We start from the raw sequence: 24,734 nt of genomic DNA, 5'->3' as shown, positions 1-24,734 counted from the left end.
TGCCTCCCGCTTTGGAGTAGCCGGGGAGGCTTTGTTGCACAGAGACCCCTGTGGTTCTCACAGAGCCATGGGACCGCAGTGCTGTGTCTGTCAGCCCTGCAGGCCGAGATCAGCCGAGGGGAGTTTGGGTGGAGGACGTGCGGGGACCAGCCTGGGGCTTCCATATCACCATAGCTCTGAGGGTGGAAGTGGCGAGGAGCTGTAACGCACCTCCCGAGTGTTTGCTGTTGTACCTAGATCGTGAAAGGCTAGCGGATGTCTCCTCGGTGTTATTTCTGTGTCCTGTCTTGAGACATCAGGGCTTCTCAGGAGCCAAAAATATCTTTCAGTTTATGAGTATAGATTGAGTATCATTTATCAGAAATGTTTGGATCCAGAGTGTTTTGGATTTTTTTTGTTTTTAAAAATCATTTCTGAATATTTGCATACATATTTGCATATATACAATATAAAGTATATAAATAAGGCATCTTTGGGGATGAGCCCCAAGTCCAAGCATGAAACTGATTTACATTTCTGATATGCTTTATATGCTTAGCCTGAAGGTAATTTTACACAATTTTTTAAAAGATTTATTTATTTATTGAGAGACAGAGTTACAGAGACATGGAGAGAAGGAGGTCTTCTATCCACTGGTTCACTCCCCAGATGGCCACAAAAGCTGGAGCTGGGTCAATCCAAAGCCCGGAGCTTCTTCCGGGTCTCCCACATGGGGGCAGGGGCCCAAGGACTTGGGTCATCTTCCACTGCTTTCCCAGGCCACAGCAGAGAGCTGGATCGGAAGTGGAGCAGCTGGGTCTCGAACCGGTGCTCATATGGGATGCTGGCACTGTAGGTGGTGGCTTTACCTGGTACACCACAGCACGGGCCCCACAGTAGGTTTAACACTGACTAACCTGTTATTTTGACTGCGACCAATCACACAAGCTCCAGTGTGAAATTTTCCACTTGGGTCTTGTGAGTGCTTATGACGTTGTGGATTCTGGAGCCCTTCACAGTTTGAATTATTGGATTAAAGATGCTCAGCCTGTAGCACCTGTGTCCCAAGGTGATGGATTCAGTCCACTCTTGGGAAACGGGTACCCAGTGTTTCTCAAGACCAATCCCGCACAGCCAGGACCTGTTCGTGTTTTACTGCTTTCTTCCAGCTAATTCTTCCGGTTCTTGGCCTTCTCTGTGAACGTCAGGGGAAGACAAGAACACCAAAGAGGGCGCTGGGGAAGAGCAAGGCTTTAGGAATCAGAGCGCCCTGCCCTCGCATTTTCTAGCCGTGCATGCCCCGTCCCTCATCTGTCAAGCAGGGATGATAACACCTTAGCGTATGGGTCGTGAGGATTAGAGCAAATAGGATGGTGTGGGTGCCGAGCCCCGCCCTGGAAAGTCCCCCCTAAATGGCAGCTATTGTTGTTGTCACCGCAATCAGATACCACGCCGGGCAGCTCGCTTTCTCATACTCCACGATGACAGGTGGGCTGCCCAGAGAAACGTTTGAACTTGCCTCTCTGAAAGTTCAGTCTCTCCAGGTGACCCTGCACACCTGTGATACGACTGCTCTCAGGGTATAAATTTCCCCAGCTCACAAACTTCGCTTTTCACCACGCACGATGCAGCGAAGCCGGAGCCTTCTGGTTTTGATTGGCTGGTCAGGGTTCACCGAGGCACATTCTTCCCCGAGATTGCTCCATATGTGCAGGAAAGGGAGTGTTTTCGAGCCACACAGGCGGTAGGGCAGACGCGAAGCCAGAAGACAGCAGTGTGTTGCCATTTTCAGCTACTCCCAGCGGGCAGCTGGGCAGGATGACTCATATTTTAGCATCTTTGTTCTTTCTTGTTTAGTTATAACACCAGAGCTCTTTAAATCACTCTGCACATAACAAGCCTGACATTTCTCCAGTTCAAAAAAAAAGGGGGGGTGGGGGGAGGGACTTAAGTCCTAATCCTCCGCCTGTTACCGCGGAAGTGTTTCCTTTGGTTTGGTTTGAATTTTCCTGGTGGGAAAGGAAGGAAAATTGGATGGCTTATGGGAGAAGGATAATTCCGAATAGCTTCGTGATGGAGAATACATTAAAAGCTACCGTGCTCGAAGGCCTGACCCACACGCGTACAAGGGAGGGTGAGGTTGGTATGAGAGAGTACCTCACACCCAGCCCCTAGCCCCGCGTCTGGCTCACCGTCCTTGTTCTGCGCACTGATTGTGTGCCCACTCCTGACATTCTTCACTTAACACGGGCTCGTGGGGCTTCTCAGCACAGAGAGCTCTCCCTCCCCCCTAAAAATCTCATTATACTCAGTAAGCGCTAGAGACCAGAGACTGTAACTTGATTTCATATTTAAACACTTTTCTTTCCTTCTCAGGCTTGTTTATAAATCTCAAGTTGTACAGCAGTTGTTTCTTTAGCTCGCTGCATGTAATGCTTGGAACTAACCCAGAGATGTTAAGAATCGCACCTAGGAGTACCCTGACAATATCTGTGTCATGGCCACATTCTTCTTCCTTTTTTCTTTTTTTTTTTTTAAAGATTTATTTATTTATTTGAAAGAGTTACACAGAAAAAGAGAGGTCTTCCATCCGCTGGTTCCCTCCCCAATTGGCCTCAACGGCCGGAGCTACACCGATCCAAATCTGGGAGCCAGGAGCTTCTTCCGGGTCTCCCACGTGGGTGCAGGGGCCCAAGGACTTGGGCCATCTTCTACTGTTTTCCCAGGCCATAGCAGAGAGCAGGATTGGAAGTGGAGCAGCCGGGTGTTGAACCGGCGCCCATATGGGATGCCGGTGCTTCAGGCCAGGGCCTTAGCCCACTGTGCCACAGCACCAAATGGCCACATTCTTAAATGACTGCCCAGGGTAATTGAAAGATCCTAACCAAAGGTCATAAATCAAATTTCTCAGTGTACCTTTTTGTTTCTAGGAATGTCCAAGAAAATAATTTTCTGTAGTAACTACTCTTTTGGTAATTGCTGCTTGGCAGCTGTGATTTTTTTTTTCAAAGACTTATTTATTTAAGATGCAGAGTTACAGACAGAGGGAGAGACCTTCTATCTGCTGGTTCACTCCCTAAATGGCTGCAACAGCTGGAGCTAGGTCAATCCAGAGCCAGGAGCCTCTTCCAGGTCTCCCATATGGGTTCAGGGACCCAAGCACTTGAGTCATCTCTACTGCTTTCCCAGGCCAGTAGCAGAGAGCTAAACTGGAAGAGGAGTGGCCAGAACATGAACTGGTGCCCATGTGGGATGCCAGTGCCATAGGCGAAGGCTTAACCTACTGTGCCGGCCCCACAGCTGCGATTTACTCAAGAATCAGATTTAAGAATGGAGTGGAGCATATGGGTAGTAACTGTCTCAAAGCAGAATATTTCAGGAGCCAGCATTGTGGTGCCGATTACAACACCAGCATCCCACATCAGGGCACAAGTTTGATTCTCTGCTGCTCCACTTCCGGTCCAGCTTCTTGTTAATGAGCCTGGGAAGACAGCAGATGAGGGCCCCTGTCACCCATGTGGGAGACACAGATGGAATTCCTGGCTCCTAACTTCAGTCTGGCCCAGCCCTGACTGTTATGGCCATTTGGGGGAATGAACCAGCAGATAAAAGATTGCTTGAAACAACATTTAAAGAAAAAAAATATTTTGGTCTATGACTTTGAATTGGCAAGGGAGATTATTTCCATCTGGAAGAATGCACTTAATGCATGCAGTACCTTATTTGGGATGGTTCAGGTGGCCACAGCCTGACTGCACCATGGTGTGGAAGCAAAACACATGTGGCAGAAACCATACTTTGAAATTTGAGTGTTGGTCTTTCCCCAGCCTGGTGGCTAGGATGCAGTTTTGTGGTGCCGGCCAGTGGCAGCATCTGCAGCTCCCTGCCCCTCCAGTCAGCACTGCACTCACAGGAGGGTGGACAGCTGAGCGTGTGCTGTGTGGCCAAGCCAGGATGTTCCGTGTTGGGTGTATAAATGCACTTCGAGTTTGCGATATTTTCAAGTCACAGTAGAGTAAGTCAAGGAGCATCTGTACTAAACACATCTCAATGACGTAGACTGCGGTGATATCTTTGAAAGGCAGAGTTAGAGAGCAAGAGGGAGAGACAGATCTTCCATCTGCTGGTTCACTCCCCGAATGGCCACAATGACTGGGGATGTGCTGATCTGAGGCCAGGAGCGTCTTCTGGGTCTCACGTGTGGGGGCGGGGGCCTAAGCACTTGGACCATCTTCCGCTGCTTTCCCAGGTGCATCAGCAGGGAACTAGATCGGAAATGGAGCAGCCAAAACTCAAACCACTGCCTATTTGGGATGGTAGTGCTGCCGGCGGCGGCTTAACCTGCTATGCCACAACACCAGCCCCCTGATATCTTTTATTATCCACAGTTCTGTAGGAGGGAAACCAACATGCAGTTGTTGGCGCGTATCAGGCCCTCCGGTGTTCCAGGAACTGTTCTTCCTGGGTTATGGAGAGGACTGCGTTGAATCCACACAGCAGCCCCATCAATGGCAGTGCTGTTTGCATTTTACAGCAGAGCTGAATGGCTGCCTGCCATCCCACAGCCAACAGTGGCGGGCTCTGCTCACACTCTGAGCCATTAGGCCAGTTGGGCACAGGTATAGTCTGGAATGAGGATCCCAGGGTGCTTCTCTGTGGCACTCTCGTCCCTTTCGTTAGAAGCCCAGTGACCTCACTTCATTGCCTTGAGGGCCCAGAACGAAGACGAGTTTCTTCCATGGACCGTACAGGGCCGTGAGTTCCCATCTTCTGGCGTCTGGGGGATATAGCCAGCTCCTCCTCTCTCTGGTCCCTTTATCTGGCTGGTCCTCTGCCTCCCCCTCGGCTACACTTGCCCCAGTGTAGAGGGATCCAGAACATGCCCCCTCCCTGTACTTTAGTCAAAGGAACTGTCCCCCAGGGGTTGTTGTTCAGGGGTTCATGGCATAGTTCATTCTCCCATGTGCCTTTTTTTTTTTTTTCGATGAAAATTCTCAGAAGGGAGAACTCAGGGTTGAAACAGGGCTTTTTTTTTTTTTTTTTTTTTTTTTTTTTTTTTTTTGACAGGCAGAGTGGACAGTGAGAGAGAGAGACAGAGAGAAAGGTCTTCCTTTTGCCTTTGGTTCACCCTCCAATGGCCGCTGCGGCCGGCGCTGCGCTGATCTGAAGGCAGGAACCAGGTGCTTCTCCTGATCTCCCATGGGGTGCAGGGCCCAAGCACCTGGGCCATCCTCCACTGCACTCCCTGGCCACAACAGAGAGCTGGCCTGGAAGAGGGGCAACTGGGACAGAATCCGGCGCCCCGACCGGGACTAGAACCCGGTGTGCCGGCGCCGCAAGGCGGAGGATTAGCCTAGTGAGCCGCGGTGCTGGCCCGAAACAAGGGCTTTGTTCTCAGGGCAGTCTCAGTTTGTACCTGTTTGGGCTTGCTGAAAACAAGCCCCGCCCCCAGGGCACCTCATCGTCGTCGGGTGCTCCAGGGCCTCCCCCTCTGCTTCCTCTGTTGGCCTTGTGCTTGTGGCCGCCTCTGCGTGTGACCAACCAAGAGGCTTCTTGGTGCCTCTCCTCTGGTGGAACAGCCACTGTGGTGTGTGCTTCTCTAATCCGCAGGCGCTGGCGCTGGCTGTGTGTGCAGATACACACTTTGGGCTGGCGTTGGCACCAGGGTCGCCTGGCCAGCCCTGGGGCTGATGGCGAATCCACTGTGACTGGGAGGGCAAGGCCACACCTCTGCTGTGTCTGTCTCTAGCCCCATGGGTGTTAATGATTTTCTAAGGAAGCTGGCACCGAGTCTGGTGTGGGGATGTGGTAGGTGGAGCCGGAGTGCTCCTGGAACAAGTTGCAGGCGATTCCGATGCACATGCAACCCCCATGCTGACCGCCACCCTCCCCGCAGGGGCCTGTCTTCCCCTGCCAGCATGGAGTCCTGTGTCTGCTCTTGTTTGGGGTTGGTTCGTTGTTTGCATTTGTTAAGGAAGATACTTTTTTTTTTTTTCAGTAGCTGTGTACACGGTGGGGGACAAAATAGTCTCAAGGACCCTTCGTTTTAATTGAGAAGATTATTGTTTATGAGAAGTAATTATAATTCATTGAGGTTGGTGCCGTCGTGGAGGTGGGATGCTGTGGAAAGAACACAGACGTTTTTCCCAAGGACGAGGTTGGGGGCAGGCGTCCTAGGGCAGCAGGTTAAGCTGCTGCCTGTGTTGGCTGTCGTCCTGCATGAGCTGCCAGCTTGCGCCCCCGCTGCTCCACTTCTGATGCAGCTCCCTGCTAGTGCGCCTGGGAAAGCAGAGCAGATGGCCCAAGGGCTTGGGCCCCTGCCACCCACATGGGAGAGCTGTGAGTTTTGGGTTCCTGATGTACCGGTCCCAGCTCTGGCGGCCATTTGGAAAGTGAACCAGCAGATGGACGATCTCTCTCCCCCACCTCTCTCTTTAAGAATAAACTTTAAAATAAGTAAATTAAATAAAATGCATAGATAGGAGATGTTTTTCTTTCCTGGGCTGTTGACTAATAGGGGAAAAAAATCGATGGCCAACTTAATAAGTTTTATGCTGGTCATTCATTTAATGAATTTAATCTTCACGGCGACCTTATGTTATTCTCACCATACAGTAGCCGGGGTGAGTGAGGCAGATTAAATAACTTGGCTGTTATAGGAAAACCGGGTATATGAGAACTGGCTTCTCAGAGTGGACTGAAGAAAGAGCTGGACACACCCAGGATTACAACAAGTATAACTGACAGGAAACTGAGGGCCAGAGCACGGTGTGGGGGGCTGCAAGATGCAGGGGTCTCCGTGCCCGCCATCCGTGGTCGAGGGTTTTCACGTGAAGCTGGACAGAAGGGGGCCTGCAGCTGAGCCTGGTGCACCTGGACTTTCTCAAGCAATATGAACATTCCAGGCGTCAGATAAGGGACATTCCAGGGCTGATCCGGCCTGGCAGGACAAGCCTGGCAGGGATCTTAGTGACTTTGTTTATCTATAAGATTTGGGATAACCATCAGGGTCACCTAAAGGGCAAGATGATGGTTGCGACCGAAATGGCTCTGGTCACGTCCCACTGAATCCCTACGTGAGCCGGAGGAGAACAGCTACCAAGTGTCGCAACCAGGGTTTGATCCCCAAGCTGTCAGATGACAGAGAACGTTCTTTTAACCACCATGCATGTGGCCTGCCTCCCTACAGGGTACACGTAGGACAGTGTGAGAAATGACTGTATATCTATCCATTGCCTGCTCCCCAGGAGGAAGGGAGTGACAGCAACATCAAGAATGTGGTGGATGTCGTGACGTTGATTATAAGGGGACGATCTGCAATCCCTAAAGCTAGATAAGCAGTTCCAAAAAGGAAGAGAAGGTAGTTTAAAAAAAAAAAAACATACTTACACTCTGAAGCTCGTTTATCTCCTCTATTATTCCCAAAGATGCACCACTCAACTACGAGACGATACTGCCACTAGCATCACAGGATAATTGTTGTGCCCTTTTTTCAAAAAAAATATTTTAAAAATTTTACTTATGTGCAAAGCAGAGAGACAGCCTGAAAGAACACATACTCCCATCTTGTGGTTCACTCCCCAAACGCCCACACCAGCTGGGACTGGGCTGGTTGAAGCCAGGAGCGGGAACTGAAGCTCCTGCTGTCACATGGAGTCATCGCCCAGTGATCACTGCTGCCTTCCAGGGTCTGCACTCTTAGCAGGAAACTGGAGTCCGCAGCGGGTGCTGGGACTCGAAGGCAGGTCAGACCCGGCGTCTTCACTGCTGGGCTGCCTGTGTTGTGCCCTTTATTAAGCCATCATCCCTCAACTGCAAACACACTCCCACCCCACCCTCCTGTGTGATGTTGGAGCCAGGACTCTGCAGACACTGCCCCCGCCGGCTGTGCCAGCAGGGAGTGCTAGGATGGAGCAGAGCTGGAGGACAAAGCAGGGACGTGCACTTCCCAGCATGCACTTCCCGCGCGACCCCTGTGGACGTCCTGTCCGCATTGCTTTCCCTAAATGGCAGCTGAAGTCAATTTGCAGGTTTTCGAAGACCCCATCTCTTCAGGCATCAGCTGACCAACCCCCTCACCTGCACAAGTTCAAGTTCACTTCCAGGGAGCCCTCCTCCCGACTTCTAGTTTTAAGAACCGTGGGCTCTTTATTTTTGTTTCCTGTCCTGCTCCCACGATACCCTGGTCGTTCAAAAACGTTTCTACGCTGACTTAGTTCACGTCTTTCTGTCTTACTGACAAGACGCGGCTTCCGTCTGCTGGCTGGACCCTGCCTGATTGCCTTGCAGGGTGCAGATGTGTGCTGCATGGCTTCAGCCTTGCTTCATCACGGGTCACTGCCTTTGTGCGGGAGAGCCGCCCTCCAAGCAGCCTCTCGGGCGGGTCCGTATTGTAGCAGGGGTGCTGGGTTTCTGACGACCTTTGAGGGAGCAGCACCACGAAAAACTCGAGGATAGGACCTTCGGTGTGTTCTCCAGCAGGCCACGGAGTGGCCTTGCCAAAGTCGCTATTGCATGCGACTGTGCCGCCACAGTCACAGTACTGGAGGGGCTTCTCTCGGTGGAACGCAATGGCTTTCAACTCTCCTGAGCGTAGCAGCCAGCATGTCTACGTGTGTCGCTCCCCCTCTTCATGGAGGAGCAACACTAAACCCTGCCTAGGCTTCATATCCGAGTCACGGCACCATTATGTCGCTCCCCCTCTTCATGGAGGAACGACACTAAACCCTGCATAGGTTTCCTATCCGAGGTTGCTGCAGCACCATTATGTCGCTCCCCCTCTTCATGGAGGAGCAACACTAAACCCTGCCTAGGCTTCATATCCGAGTCACGGCACCATTTGCTGCTCCTCCGCATGCGGAGGAGCCGCACCGGACCGGACGCTTGTTGTTCCCCTTTTTTACAAGTCTTTTCTATAGTAAAGTAAGAATAAGTAAACAGCGAACTCCCAAAGCAAGAATGAGTAGAGAGAAATGAGAAAGAACGAAGCAACGAACTTCCCCGCGAACTCTCCAATGCACTCTCCAACCAACCCACACCACTATGCCGTCTCTCTCCTCCCATATAGTCCTCTCCACCATTCCGTGTTCTGCTACCCACACGCCGAGCGCGCCGCTCTCCTCCAATCAGGAGCAGGTCCTGCAGCTTGTCAAGTTGGTGAGAGGCAGCTGGGTAGAAGCTGTTTGCTCCTCTCCCAGCGCCATATTGTGGGAGAGCAGATGTATAGAGTAAGTCTTAATTCCAGTAACTTAGTCTAGTCCGAGTTGCTCCCCACATACTTGGACATCCGCAGCATCCTATACAGTCATCTCTCAGTATTGAGCCAGGATTGGATGCAGGTCCTCCCTCCACCAACAGCACAGTCTGTGATACTGAAAGCCCTTGTATAGAATGGTGCATAGTATTTGCATATAACCGACACACATCCTCCCATACACTTAAAATCACCTCTAGATAGCTTTGTGACCTAATACAATGAACACCGTGTAAACAATCATTGTATATGGCATTGGTTAGTGAGTGGTGACAAGAAAAGATATCGATACCTGTTTAGTACAGATATATTTGTGGTTTTTTTTTTTTTTTACAAATATTTTTGATGCAAGGTTGGCTTGAGTATGGAGGGCCTTCTGTATGTGCTTCTGCAACATCCATCTCAGATTATTGATCTATACCAATCACGGTGAACCTGTTTTCCTTGCCAAAAAGCTGGATTGATAATGGGCAGGTGTCCCATCTCAGCTGGGTTAAACAGAGAGGGAAATCTGCTCCCGGGGCCGTGGCCAGGATTTGCTTCCTTCAGAGAAAGACACGGCTCCTCCAGGCATGTCTGGATGGAACACTGAAACTACTTGAAGCGGGTGGGGTGCAGAGCCCTCGGTGAGTCAGAGGAGCACCGAGGTTGTGGTCGGCAGGGTTGCTCACACGCCAGCCCCTTCGCCCTGTGAATGAGCTACAGGGGGGCTTTGCAGATGTGGTCAAGGAAAGGCCCTCTTGGCTCCTGTGGGTAGCCCACTGTCATCACAGAGGCCATCAGTGGGAGAGGGGAGCTGGAGGGACAGCGTCAGAATGTGGTCGCTGGCTTTGAAGATGGGAGAGGCCAGGAGCCGAGGAGTGCACGGGCTCTGGAAGCTGACCCGGGCAAGGAACCGGGTTCTCCCCTAGAACCTCAGGAGAGCAGTGCAGCCCCACTGGCCCGGATCGTCAACCCAGTGAGGTTGCCACGGACTTCTGCTCGCCTGATCACAGCTGAGACGAGTGTTGTTGTCATGTCAGCCGCAGCAGCACACAGAGCGGCCGGAAGGATCTGTTGAACCTCCAAACCCGCTAACCCTGCAGCCCCCTCTGTGTTCCCTGCTACGTGGGGCTAGTCTCTGTGTCACTTGGTTTGCTCTGAATCAGAATTTCTGCTTCTCGCAGCCCAGGCACCACGCACAAACGTGCCGAGCAGAGGGCCTGTGTGTGACCGTGGGTAGACGGCTCCGCGTGAGTGCTCGCTGAGTGGGGAAGTGATGTTGGAGAAAAAACCCAGATTCCTCATCTAAAGACGTAGAGCTGTTTCCTGATTCACACTAAGTATAATAACTTAGAACTGTGTGTGTGTGTGTGTGTGTGTGTGTGTGTGTTTTAATAAAAGGCACAAAAGACGTTTGGAAGGATGGATAAATTATTTGAATACTGAGATGGCCTGGAACTTCAGCAGGTGTGCTTTCAAATTGCCAGATTCATTTCCTACTGTGACCTCCAGGCATCCAAATTCTCTTTTCCAAAATAACATTTCAGCAGACCCTGTGAATACGCCAAGAAGTGATTATTTTTACAAATCCAGATGATTTCCTACAGCAGAGGTAGGAGTGGAAGGAAGCCTCGGCTGTTTTTCCATCTCCGCAGAGTGGGAACAGCCGTGGTACTGGCTCCGACCGAATGTTGCTGACAACTCTGAAAGCGGTTATCGGCGGACAGCTGTTCCATGGCCTCGGTGAACCCAGCTGGAGGCCCAGTCCAGTCTCAGATCAGAGCGGGCAAAGGTCAAATGCTATTTCAGTTGGTTTCCAAGGCTTTTCTCCACCGCTTCTGGGTTCCAAATTAGTTTTTAGTGATTTCTGTTCCAAAGCCCGCCCGGAGACCCACACCTGCCCTCTGCACTCACTTCATCCGCCACCACGCAAGGCTGCGTGCTTGGCCCTGCTGCCTCCCTCCACTCCCCTTCACCAGCGAAGTGTTCTGCTCAAGTCAGAATTCTCCTGCTAGTCCAGCCCGGCCCCTGCTCATCTAGCGGAGGGCATTCCCAAACGGTTGTGTGTTTGATGCATGTAATATCTTTGGTCCCAGTGAACCCACCTGGAATTCGGAGTCCCGTGTGAATCGCAGAGTGGCGGGGAGGATGTGCTTGGCACTAGGAAATTGCGCCCCTGAATCCCAGATCGGAGCGGTGGTGAGCCGGGTCCTGTGGGTGACTTGGCTGATGGGATTTATCACACGACAAAGGGTCAGAGTCCTGACGAGGCTCGCTGGTGGCAGCCTTTTCTCTTGCAGGACTATGTTAGAAAGTTGAGATAAAGCTGCTCAGAGGGCTCCTTGGGTAGAAGACGGTACATGTGGGGTGAGCCTGCCGTGTGAGCGGGGTTGTCACGGGCTGTCTGCAAAGGCCACCACCTGCCCTATTGTCTGTCCCTCCCCTTTCTGCTCTTCCCGAAACCATACTCAAAATCTTACCTTTCATTTAACTTCTTTATTAAAAAAAAAAAAAAGATGTATTTATTTATTTGAAAGAGTTACAGCAAGAGAGAGACTCTTCCATCCACTGGTTCACTCCCCGAAAGGGCCAGGCTGAAGCCAGGAGCCAAGAGCTTCTTCCTGATCCCCCGTGTGGGAGCAGGGCCCAAACACTTGGGCCATCTTCTACTGCTTCCCCAGGCCATTAGCAGGGAGCTGCATCGGAAGTGGAGCAGCCGGGACTCAAACCGGCGCCCATATGGGATGCTGTTGCTGGCAGCCACAGCTGTAGCCCATTACACCACAGTGCCAGCTCATTTAACTTTATCTCAAGTTATCTGTAGTCTTTTCATGTGAGCGTTCCCCCCCCCCCTGACATGCCAAAATATTTTCCTTGCTATGCCGTCTGTCTTAACCCCCCAAGCTTTCACTCACTGTTATTTATCTACTACTGCTAAGATGCATACTTGGGTATCCATAGAGCAGGAATGTAAAAATAATTCCTTGTTTTGCCAACGAGAAGACCTCCACTTCCCTGAAAAAATTAAGAAGTCCTTTTCCATCTTGGAATCTACACTCTTCTGGAGTATGGTGGGAATAACCCTACTGACCCATGCTCTTCTTAATGATATATATTTAAACTGACTTGCGGCTACAGCCTTTTTCACTTGAACTCCATGAAGTAGTTTTGTGTGGATGCCTCCTTTGCATCCGTGTTTTTATCACTGAAAACCACACCCACACCTCTCTTCTCATCGGGACCAGCAGTTTCTACAGAAGGTCCTACCAGCAAGTCCTCTCAGGAGAGCAAGCGGTTCACAGCCCAGTTTGCTTATTAATCCGCCAAGTATGTACCCAGGATCCACTAGTTGTACTGTGCTAACTACAAAGATAAACCAGGATGTGTCCCCCTGGTCTCCCCACAGCCCCATTCCCCAGGGAATTCCTGTTTTACTGGCTGTGCAGTGAACAGGGCTCTGCGGGCTCCCTGCGGGTCTGTCTGCCCATGTCACTGGGAGCTGGCAGGTCCCTCATCCTCTGGCCCACACCGTCCATGTCCATAGCAATAGTATTTTCTTCACGGGTAAATATGACGATGACAAAAGGACTTGCAGCAGTAGCAGCTGAGCTGGCTTATAGCATTCCTCCCTGGTTTTCTTGGCGTTTTTACAGTGGTTTGTTTGAATCCACGCTAGGAACCAGCACCAGTGAGGTTCTGGTTCTAGGAAGTTGACCTCCTGGAGCTGCAGCCCGATTTCTAATCAGGTTGAGCTGTAGCGATGAGAAGGGCCTGTCCTGCTGAGATCCACAGTCACGTAGGTTTTTAACCTTGCGCTCATCCAGGACTGAAGAGGTGGACGAGTTCACTCACTGAGAACACTCATGAGGCAACCACAGCTTGCATCATTGTCTAGGTGCTCACAGATATCCAAGAACCCCTAGTTCTGCCCCCCGACAGCCAGCATCCCCATGGGTCAGGAAGGCCGTCTGCCCTGTGTCCATTTTTGGCACTAACCCCCAATGTTGGGCACTCCTTAACACCCACCCAAACCTTTCAGAGCTGCATTTGAAAGGACTGATTCCCTGTCTTAGTAGTAGTAGTATTTTTTAAAGATTTATTTTATTTGAAAGGCAGAGATACACAGAGGCAGAAAGAGAAGTCTTCCATCTGCTGGTTCATTCACCAAATGGCCGCGACAGCCAGAGCTGAGCCGATCTGGAACCAGGAGATTCTTCTAGGTCTCCCATGTGGGTACAGGGGCCCAAGGACTTGGGCCATCTTCTACTGCTTTCCCAGGCCATAGCAGAGAGCTGGATCAGAAATGGAACAGCCGGGACTCGAACTGGCACCCGTATGGGATGCTGGCACTGCAGGCAGCAGCTTTACCTGCTACGCCACAGCACCGGCCCCCTTAGTATTATTATAATGGAGGAACTGAGGACTAGTGTTTAGAAATAGGAGCACATTGATATTTTACATCTGGGTGAGCAAAGATTTTTTTTTTTCTTGAATTTGGCAACTAAATTTCATGGAAGACAGAAGAGGGTTCCCCGTACCCTCATTGATACCATCTTTCTCCAGGGTCATTTTCCTTCCCCAAAATCACTGTTGTGTTTGAAAGAAGGGAAGACAGAGCCAGTTGTTTGAGGTGTTTCCAGGCAAGACAAAGGCTCCCCCAGTACTTGGCTACTGTGACTGTCTCAAGTAAAAACATCTTGCTCAGAATAACATGTCAAAGATGCCAGGTTAAGTTACAGTTACTGAGTACCTACAGTTTGAGCTCAGCAGCCTGGTTGTAACAGTGATGACACTGACATTGTATACATCTTGTAGCTACATGTTATTTTGTGACCCAAGTGGAAAAACGCATGCACTTTATATTGAGAGGGATGTGGAAAGTACATCTACATTTTAATTGTAAGTCAAGGTCACTTAATTAAGAGAAAAGTGTAAAGGGCGGGCATCGTAACACGGCAGGTTAAGCCACTGCTTGCGACATCCACACCCCATATTGGATGCCAGACATCCAACACAGCTCTCTGCTGGTGCACCTGAGGAGCGGCAGATGATGGCTCAAGTATTTGAGTCCTTGCCATCCACAGGGGGAGACCTGGACGGGTTTCCTGGCTCCTGGCTTCAGCTTGACTCTGCCGTGGCTGTTGTGGGCATTTGGGGAGTGAATTGGTGAATGGAAGATCTCTTTCTCTCCACTCTGTCACTGTGCCTCTCAAATAAATCAGTAAATCTTTTTAGAAAAGAGAGAAAAGCACAAAATGAGATACAGCTTGAATTAAACCAAGTAAGAAAAAGCTGGGGCCGGCACTGTGGCTCACTTGGTTAATCCTCCGCCTGTGGCACCGGCATCCCAAATGGGCGCCGGGTTCTAGTCCCGGCTGCTCCTCTTCCAGTCCAGCTCTCTGCTGGGGCTCGGGAAGGTAGTGGAGGATGGCCCAAGTGCTTGGGCCCCTGCACCCACATGGGAGACCAGGATAAGCACCTGGTTCCTGGCTTCGGATCGGCACAGCGCCGGCCGTAGCGGCCATTTGGGGGAATGAACCAATGGAAAGAAGAGCTTTCTCTCTGTTTCTCTCTCACTGTCTATAACTCTACCTGTCAAATAAATTTTTTAAAAAAAGCGAACAGGCTGGTATTTGACGCAGTGGTTAAGCCACTGCTTGGAACCCTGGCATCCATATTGGGTGCCTAGGTTTGAGTCCTGCCTCCACTGTCCATTACAGCTTCCTATTAGTGTGCATCTTGGGGGGCAGCAGTGGTTACTCAAGTAGTTGGGTCCCTGTTATCCCCACGGGAGGCCTGGATGGAATTCCCAGCTCCTGGCTTGGGCCTGCCCCAGCATTGGCTGTTGCAAGCGTTTGGGGAGTAGTGGACCAGCAGATGGGAGCCAGTGTGTGTGTGTGTGTGTGTGTGTGTGTGTCTGTCTGTCTGTCTGTCTCTCTCTCTCTCTTTGTTTCTCTCTTTGTCCCTGCCTTTCAGATACTAAGCAGTGCAGCTTTTTGAGAACCAGGGTCTGTCTCTCTTATGTTTGAGTGTGTATGTTTACATTGCACAATTTTTTTTACTTATGAATTATTCAAAATTTAGTGGTCATTTTTTGGGAAAAAAGCATCTTGGGTATTTTGCTGTTCTTTCTTATTTATATATGTTTGTACATATAATATATATAAAGGCTTAAGGGATGAGGTTGTTTGTAAAATTATAAAAATAGTTTAGACATATGTATTGTAACTCTTGGAATAGGTATTCTGCCTGATGCAAAAGTATATCATGTTTTCAGGTTTATAACTCACTAGACACTATGAACTCTTAACAGGGGCCCGTCTACATCAAGGACCTTTTTATTAAGAAAAACTGTGAAAACTATTTCATGAAAAGGGAATTAATGCTTACTTGGGGTTTTTCATCCAACATTGAAATAATGCCCTGTGTAAGTTCTCAAACAGGGATGTCTGTCCTCATGGGTCACACACTTAGTAACAAAGTGCATGATGAGCATATGAGAATAGATTACAATGACTTGAATGACACTGATTGTCCCTTACAGAGCAATAGATAACAGGTGGAATCAACTCCCCAAATGGCTGGGAGCCAGCCAGAGCCAGTGCGGGCCAGAGCCAGGAGCCTAGAACTGCATCTGGGACTCCCACTTGGGTGCAGGGGCCCACACACTGCTTTCCTGGATGCATTAGCAGGGAGCTGGATCAGAATTGGACCATCTGGGACTCAGCTAGCACAGGCAGCAGCTTAACCCATTATGCCACAGCCCGGCCGCAGTGAATCAGACTTTTTATAAAGAAGTACATCATCTAGCATCCGGTAGCTTGAAAAAATGTGCGTGTGAACATTAGTGGAAATGAGGATCTGAAGGGGTGTCTATCATTAAAGCATTAATATCCATCATTACCGTTTTTGGTGTTTGTTTTATCGAGTTATAATTCACAGATATGTCCTTCTTTGTAAAATGTTCTGTGAGTTTTAAGAAACATATAGTCAAGATACAAGAGACTGAACAGCCCAAGAGTTCTTTCCTGCCTCTTCGTACCGGTAGATTTCTCCCATCTCCTCACCCTGGGCATCGCAGATTTGCTCCTCGTCGCTGCAGTTTAGCCTTTTCCAAAGTGAAATGCTAATGGGATCTTGAGGTCTGGAGCTCTTTTGAGCTGACCACTTTCACTGGGCAAAATGCACTTGAGATCTGCCCAGGTCACTGCACGCACCAGTGGTTTGTTCCTTTTTACCGCTGAGAAGCCACGGTTCTCTGATTCACTCACCAGTTGAAGGACATTGGGTTGTCTTCCAGTTTTTTTTTGACAATTTTGAGTGAGGCCATCACACCCATTTATGTTTGGATTTGTGTGAACAAATATTTGTATTTCTCTTGGGTGGATACCTAGGAGTAGGATTGCTGGTTTATGTGGCAAATGCCTATTTAGTTTTCAAGAAATTGACAGGCTGTTTTGCAAGTGGCTGGTCCATTCACCTTCCTGTCTGTCGTGTACAAGAGTTTCATTGCACTTCGTTTTTGTGAGCATCTGTTATCATTTTAAAAAGTCTGCATTCTTAGTACCCCTTTAAAAACTGGTTCCATGGGGCCAGCATTGTGGCATAATGGGTAAAACCCTGGCCTGCAGTGCTGGCATCCCATTTTGGGTGCCAGTTTGAGCCCCAGCTGATCCACTTCCCATCCGGCTCCCTGCTAATGCATCTGGGAAAGCAGCAGGAGATGGCCCGAGTGTTTGGGCCCCTGCACCCATGTGGGAGATCCAGAAGAAGCAGCTCTGGGCTCCTGGCTTCAGCTTGACTCAGCCATGGCCATTGCAGCCATCTAGGGGAGTGAACCAGTGGATGGAAGACCACTCTCTGTCTCTCCCTATTTCTCTTTCTCTCTAACTCTGACTTTCAAATAAATTTAAAAAAAAAAAAAAAAATCTGGTTCCAGGGCCCAGGGTTCTGGCACAGCAGGTTCCCAAGGTTTGCAATATCAGCATCTGATAGAGGAATGCCAATCTGAGTCCCGGCTGTTCCACTTCCAACCCAGCTTCCTGCTAGTGCACCAGGGAAGGCAGTGGAAGGTGACCCCCTGCTTGCGCCCCTGCCACCCATGTGAGAGACTCGGAGTTTCTGGCTCCTGGCTTCATCCTGGCCCAACTTTGATTGTTGTAGCCGTTTAGGGAGTGAACCAACAGATAGAAAAATCTCTGTTTTCTCTCTTTGTGTCTGGTGATCTTTCAAATAAATAAAATCTTAATAAAAAATGAAAATTGGTTCCATTAATACATTTAATAATACAGAGAGCTTACACTCAAAATTGCTCCCTTCAAAAAGCGAAACTATGCATTAAGATTTTTTTAAAAATAGTTACTTCTTGTGATGTGTGATACTTAGTTTCATATAATCACTGTGAATACAGCTAGTGAATACTGAACCACTGTTAACACGAGGTTAAGTTCCCTTAAGCTCACAGCACTTTGTTAATGAATTGTAACCTTGCTGTAAGCATGTTTCTACTTAAAGCACGTTATTTATGCCGTTGGTTCATTAACATTGAGTTTGTAGTCAGCAGCTTGGATGAGGCTGACAGAGTTCATGCGGTTTCTCCATAAGGCACATCACAGTCATATTCTGTTTAGGGAACACTGGACAGCACTTAAACGCTACACTTGGGACCATTTTAAACAAGCAAAATAACCAACAAAAAGCACAAAAATGTGAAGTATGTGGCACTAAATAGACCACTTATTTATAGTTAGATGGCTGAAACTGGAGAGTAAACCTTGGATCAGTTGGGAGCACACGGGTTGAGTGACTCGAATGTTTCATAGCTCTGTGCTTGTCAGTGAATGCCTGTGGAAGCGCCTCGAGCGTTGTTTGGGGGGTTGCAAATAAACTGTAGCAAGTAGCTAAATCCGTAAATGCAGAGTCCATGAATAACGAGGAGCCACTTTTTTATATTTTACAAAGTGCTTAAATTTAGTTCCAATTCAGTGATTTGTAGTGATTTGGTTACACGCCAGATGTAAGTTTTTTTTATTCCAATAAATTGATAAGGAAGTTAACTTGCCAGAGAAACCAGGACCATTCCGGATAAAGGTTTTTATAACCAGCTCCAAACCTTCCTAAGATTTTTATCTCTGAGTGCAAAGACATGCTCTTGATTTTAGATTAAAGGATCTTGCACACCATTCAAATGTATTCAACACACACTTCATTCTAATAAAGTAATGCAAAACTGTCAAACTGAATGTTGTCATAGTAATAGGTATAAGGTAAGTGTTTGAATTCAGAGACAGATTAATGCATTTACCAAACCTCCATTGCCTAAAAGTAATTACAAGTTTCTAGATTGACTGCCAATATGATATAGGCCCCAAAGATACAGGCCCCCTCCTTACCGAGACAGAACAATAAATTGGTTTTCCTGAATATGGTGGGTAAAGAATCCAAGTTCTTGACCTTGAATATTTCACTGGTAGTGCTGTGTGCAGTAGGGAACAATCAGGATGACATTTGCTGAAATGTTTGAGATTTATAACATAATAGCTTGAGCATATGTGCCAACAAATAAAAATCTTAAGTCCTATCAAATCAAGATTAATCACCTATTAAAGCACTAACAAATAGTACAGTACAGGTGGTGTAATAAGCTGTCCCTCCTCATATATTGTTACAAAACAAACTCTTTCGGCAGTGACATGAGCATCATGTATCTTCTCTCTCGCTCTCAGTGGGAAAGCAGAAAACCTGCTCCGGTGTGGGTTTTGGCATTTCACGAGGAAGTGCGATCACAAAGCTTTCCAGCTCTCTGGAAACTGCTAAACTTCCTGGCTTTGTACAACTGCCAGAAAACAGTTGCTCCTCGTCCTCATTAACCGCCGCTTATTTATTCCTTCCTATCTCCCGGATGGCACTCCCAGGCAAAGGAAAACAGTAGTTTTCTTCCTGCTCCCCTCTAGCCATGAAGGAATTCATCCCACGGGCTAAACTTCTTTACATTCAGCTCGCGCCTACGTTAATAGCTTGACCTGTCAACCGGGCGGCAGTGGCAGCAATGGTGCAAGTACGACGCCGTTTCCTTATTAAAATGATTTTTGAAGGCAGCAGGAACATCGCTCGTGACGTTTTGTCATGAAACCTTCTGACAGGCTAGGATGATAAGTCATGGTGTCGCTAAGGTGGCGCCCAACAAATGGTGAGTCAGCAAATGTTTAGTGAGGATCCAGGCTGTGCCCAACCTCCTTCTGGGCTTGGTGAAATGACAGTGAGTAAGACAGTCCCCGATACCCAGGTCGTGATTCCGTTTTCTCGTGCTAACTGTCCCTGATTAAAGTGGTCTCCATCGGAACGTGATAGAAGAGCTGTGCAGGAGACTACTCTCAGCTGCGATCATGGTTTAACAAGCAGACAGCAGGTTGGGAAGTTTTGTCAATGATGTAAAAGCAGTACACACTGCTGGGAAACTTAACGGCACAGATTTATACCAAGTGAAGCACATCACCAGGAAAGTCTGTTTTCAAATTCGTGAGTCATGTACCATTTTTTTAAAGATGTATGTATTTGTTTGGAAGTCAAAGTTACACAGAGAGAGGAGAGGCAGAGAGAGAGGGAGTGGGGAGGGAGAGGCAGAGGGAGAGAGAGAGAGGTCTTCCATCTGCTGGTTTACTCCCCAGCTGGCCGCAACCACCAGAGCTGGGCTGATCTGAAGCCAGGAGCCAGGAACTTCTTCCAGGTCTCCCATGCGGGTGCAGGGGCCCAAGAAGATGGACTTGGGCCATCTTCTACTGCTTTCCCAGGCCATAGCAGAGAGCTGGATCAGAAGTGGAGCAGCTGGGACTCAAACTGCGCCCATATGGGATGCCAGCCCTACCATTGGTGGCTTGACCCACTGTGCCACAGGGCCGCCCCACATACCAGTTTCTTAAACGGGTCAGTATGCCTCGCCTGCTTGCTTGATGTTTCAGGACTCGACGTGTTCTGTGCCCTCAGCCTCTTGTGCAGTCTAAAAGAAACCCAGCCACACATGAGAGACCCTGGATACCCTAGCTGCCCCTCTTCATTTGTTTTCACAGAACAAACTCTTTACCGGTGACGTGAGATATCCTCTTTTCTCTCACTTGCAATGGGAAAAGGGGGGAAAATGCGTCTTGGTCCTTCTCTTTGTGCGTTTTGGCATTTCATTGGGAAGTGCCAATAGGAATTCATTTTTTATGTTGTACTGGAATGCTATAAACAGCCTTCTCAGTCACAAAGCAAATTCAGTCCCTGATGGTTCTGCAAACTCAGGTCAGAAAGGTGGGGAACTTTATTTTCCTAGGCAGGGAGCGGATGAATAACACACTTGCAGCCTGCTTAGCCCCGCTGCGTTCTCCCCTGTAACCAGCTTCTCCACTCCAGGAACTGCACATCCATCCGTCACTGGTGGCGAGCAGCGCAGCAGAGCGCCAGTGTTATTGTGAACCTGCCGTGGAATGACCTGCTTCCCCGCTGGTGATCCATCTCTGCTAGACAGCAGCATGTTTGCTTCTACAAATGAGCTGACCCCTCCGCCACACATCTCTGCCAGCTCTTGAAAGAAAGAGTCTGTTCCTCGATCCTTTTCGGGGATAGAGACAAACAGGCCGTCTCCCTTTACACAGCCAGCTCTGGAACAATCTGCAAATATCCACAGCCGGTATCCCAAGGAGGTTGCTTAGAGAAGTCAGGAAGTTGCATTATTCTCTCTCTCTCTCTCTCTCTCTCTCTCTCTCTATATATATATATATGTATATGTATGTATGCACATACACGTACATGCTAGATGCATACCTTTTGTCTTTACTTAGTAAATATGCTCCTGATACTTGTTGTACCATCTCTGGAAACTTCTCATTAAGTACACAAAGATCCCGGGGGTTCAGGATTTTAGTTGACTTCTCCAAGCTCAAGGCGAAGATAACATTGTGATGGCGTTATGAAAAATGCTAGAAAATGTTATGCTTTATTGTTAATTAGGGAATGACCAAATCTAGCCTGGATATCGTCCCACTAAATCAGTGCTAGTCAGAACACACGTGCTGTGTCTTGCTGGATATGAACTACTAAGGGAGACATTTCTTAAGGTTCCCTGGGGCAGGCAGAGAGGGTCTAGGATCACCCAGAAACCATGGCCTGGCAGACAGACTTTGGGTCGGCAGAGCCGAAGAAGGGATTAGGAGATGAATTTGTGAAAGGTTACGGTGGAGTGAGGACTTGTGGGTGGGAGGCAGAAGCATAAAGCAGGTCTTTTTGTGTCCAAGGAGCTGTGGCAGTGTCTGTGGTACATTTCTGGGTAGGTAGGAATGAATAATAAGAGAAGTGGAGTTATTCATGGAAGAAGGCAAAGTAGAGAACTCTGAAGAAGGGTCAAAGAGGAAAGGTGCTGTGTGAGATGGGGATTTGGTACCAGGAGCTGTTGGTCCTTCCTGTCTGTGCTCGTGCCAGCCCACTGGATAAACAGCGTCTGCTTTGTTGTCATTTCCTAGAGAGGTAAAAAGCAGTGGCGCCACTGGTTGTTGCTGTTCCTCAATCAGGATGGGCAGGGTTCCTCGTTTCTCCCTAACGTCGGGATCCCCGGCCCCATGGAGGATCCAGCAGAAATAAGAGGAATTAGAAAGATGGGAACTTGGGAAAGAGGGTTGGAAAGGACCCCAGCCTCAGACTGCCGCTCAGCGGGGCTGTTCCCCTGGAGCCCCAGAAGGGACTTCCAGGTTTGATGAGCCTGAGGGTGCCTTCCAATACCGTACCACCTGGACCATGGCAGACCACACCACGCTGCTGCATTTAAAGGAGGGGGAGGCAGTGACTGCGTGTGAGCCATCTTTGTGGTCTCTGCTCAACCTTCGTGGGCACACAGCAGGTGCTTGAGGCAGTGACTTAACCTTTGGTTCTGCTTTGGCAAAGACGAAGGGACTGAAGACCCTGCAGCTACCTGTCAGGAGCCTTCCCAACACGTAAGCGAGGCAGTGTTGCCCTCCTGGGTTGTGTGTATGACCCTCTTCGTCCCCGAGCCTACCTCTGAAGATGCCAGGAGGCTATAGTACAGAAGGGCATGATTATCTCCTTTGATGTTAATTTCCATGATTATTAGTGTCTTCCCGGACATCTGAGCAACTCCCCATAGCCGCCCCCCTCACCCCCCCACCCCCCCTTCAGTTCTTTTATCCATGAAATCATCTAATTAGTTTAGTCTGTTGCTAGAATGTCTCGAGTTTTACCATCTTTTGAATGTAAGTGAATACACATGAACACGAATGCCCAGGGAGGCCATGTGAGCGGGAACATCCGTGTCTTCCTGGCTGCCCTCTTTTTACGCGTCAGTGAGTCCCAGGAGGCCGTCTCATGCGTCCTGAGGAATCCGAGTTGCTCACGTGTCACCACGGCCACTCTCTCTTTACCACTGGGAGGCAGCGCTGGTTCCCCCCCCCCCCCCATTCCCCTCTCGTGCTCCACGACGACCACTTCTATTTGCATAAAGGAAGACGTGGATGGCGGGTAAGAGGGCGTTAGGACGCCAGGTGGGGATACCAGTCAGGAGGTGCCGTGGAGTAGTTCAGCCCTGCCATGGGTGATGTTGGTGCAGATTGGAGGTGTGAGGCGAGGGTGTGCAGACAAGAGGACGTAGTTGGGAGGACTTGGTCATCAGCTGGATTCTGATTCGTGCAGCTGCATAGCTGACGGTGTCAGTTACTGATACAGGGTGTGCAGGAAGGGGAGCATGTGCAGAGGTAGAGAAGACATGGAGTTTGGAGATACCTGGGGTCTCAAGTTGCTGTGAGAGAAACAGGACGCTGGAGGGACAGTGGACGGAGGGTGGACAGCAGGTGCCGGAACGCATTTCACTGCCGTAGGTGCCGGTGTTCCATGGCACAGTGGGGCGGCTACCGTGCACAGTGGTGTATTCTGTCCTGTGTAAGAAGCTGAAAGAGAGGGGCAGATAGGATCCAAACGGAAAAGAGAGGAAAATGGAAATGCTAATTGCCTGATTGGATCAGTTTGTGCTGTACCCATGTGTTGACATACTGTTGCACCATAATGCCATAAAAGTTGAAGAATGTTTTGCATTAATCAAAAGAGTTTAAACATAATTTTAAAAAGAAATAGGATACTTTACAGTCGGGAGCTCAAGGAACAGCTGTCAACTGAACAATTACATTTTTAAAAGATTGATTTATTCAGGTATTTGAGAGAGAGAGTGACAGAGAAGGAGAGATTGATCTCGCATCTGCTGGTCCACTCCTTGAATGCCCATAATATCCAGGGCTGGACCAGGCCAAAGCCAGGAATTCCATCTGACTCTCCCACGTGGGTGGCAGGAACCCAAGCATTTGAGTCATTATCTGCTGCCTCCCAAGTACATTAGCAGAAAGCTGAATCGGAATCAGAGCAGCCAGGACTTGACCCAGCACTCCACTGTGAGATGCAGGCATCCCAAGCATGGCTGAACCTGCTGCACCACAACACCTGCTCCTCGACTGGAGATCCAGATCTGAGAGTCGGCGTACGGATGGTAGTCGGAGCCACGGCACTGAGCGGAGGCAGAGAGGAGCTGAGGGCCTAGGGCAGAGCCTAGGCCTCGGAGCACCGTTGGCAGCAAGGGGAGAGCCAAGTAACAGCCAGAGAAGTGGAAGGAAAATCAGGAGAACGTGATGAGTAAGGTCACATGCTCTTTGGACTAAATTTCTTCTTTTTATTTTTTATTTTTTTATTTCTTTGGCAGGTAGAGTTATAGAGAGTGAGAGAGAAACAGAGAGAAAGGTCTTCCTTCCATTGGTTCACTCCTCAAATGGCCGCTACGGCCGGTGCACTGCACTGATCCAAAGCCAAGAGCCAGGTGCTTGCTCCTAGTCTCCCATGCAAGTACAGGGCCCTAGCACTTGGGCCATCCTCCACTGCCTTCCTAGGCCACAGCAGAGAGCTGGACTGGAAGAGGAGCAACCGGGACAGAACCCAGCGCCCATATGGGATGCTGGCACTGCAGGCGGAGGATTAACCAAGTGAGCCACGGCACCGGCCCCTGGACTAAATTTCTAAAGATGTCCCCTGCTCATTCCCATCTATTCTATTGTATTCCACCCACCTTATTCGCATTTGCTCTTCTTAGGGTTATCAGTTATTGGAGTCCATCTTTATGCCTCCGTTTGGTCTGCAGTGGGAAAGTTGAGCTCAGCTTGGAGGTGAAGGAAGTGGTGACCAAGGTTGAGACATAGGAGTGAAGTCAGCCCACGGGTGTTATGACTGGGGAGACTGAAACACATGTTGGACGTTTGGCTGATATTTTTAAGTTTTTTAAAAATATTTATTTATTTGAAAGTCAGAGTTAGAGAGAGAGAGAGAGAGAGAGAGAGAGAGGTCTTCCATCCGCTGGTTCACTCCTCAATTGGCCACAACGGCTGGAGCTGTATCAATCTGAGGCCAGGAGCCAGGAGCTTCTTCCAGGTCTCCCACACGGGTGCAGGGGCCCAAGGACTTGGGCCACCTTCTACTGCTTTCCAAGACCATGGCAGAG

At 49.2% G+C, this 24,734-nt stretch overlaps 1 protein-coding gene across 12 annotated transcripts in view; it reads left to right on the top strand.

Moving 5' to 3' along the window:
- Positions 1–24,734, top strand: part of STX8 (syntaxin 8) — a 304,958-nt gene that overhangs the window by 108,011 nt on the left and 172,213 nt on the right. Inside the window, exon 7 of one of the 12 annotated variants that reach the window (XM_089318369.1) lies at positions 20,606–23,181. The exons of the other annotated variants lie outside the window; for them this stretch is intronic. Within the exon in view, the coding sequence (XP_089174495.1) occupies positions 20,606–20,667 (62 nt within the window). The 3' untranslated portion in view covers positions 20,668–23,181. Of the gene's footprint in view, positions 1–20,605; positions 23,182–24,734 lie in introns of those variants that run through there. 12 annotated transcript variants of the gene reach the window in all.

The sequence above is a fragment of the Oryctolagus cuniculus genome, chromosome 17 (genome assembly GCF_051225735.1).
Source record: "Oryctolagus cuniculus isolate XC-2025 breed Fujian yellow rabbit chromosome 17, ASM5122573v1, whole genome shotgun sequence".
Classification (NCBI taxonomy): Eukaryota; Metazoa; Chordata; class Mammalia; order Lagomorpha; family Leporidae; genus Oryctolagus; species Oryctolagus cuniculus.
This window is presented reverse-complemented; position numbering and strand designations above follow the sequence as displayed.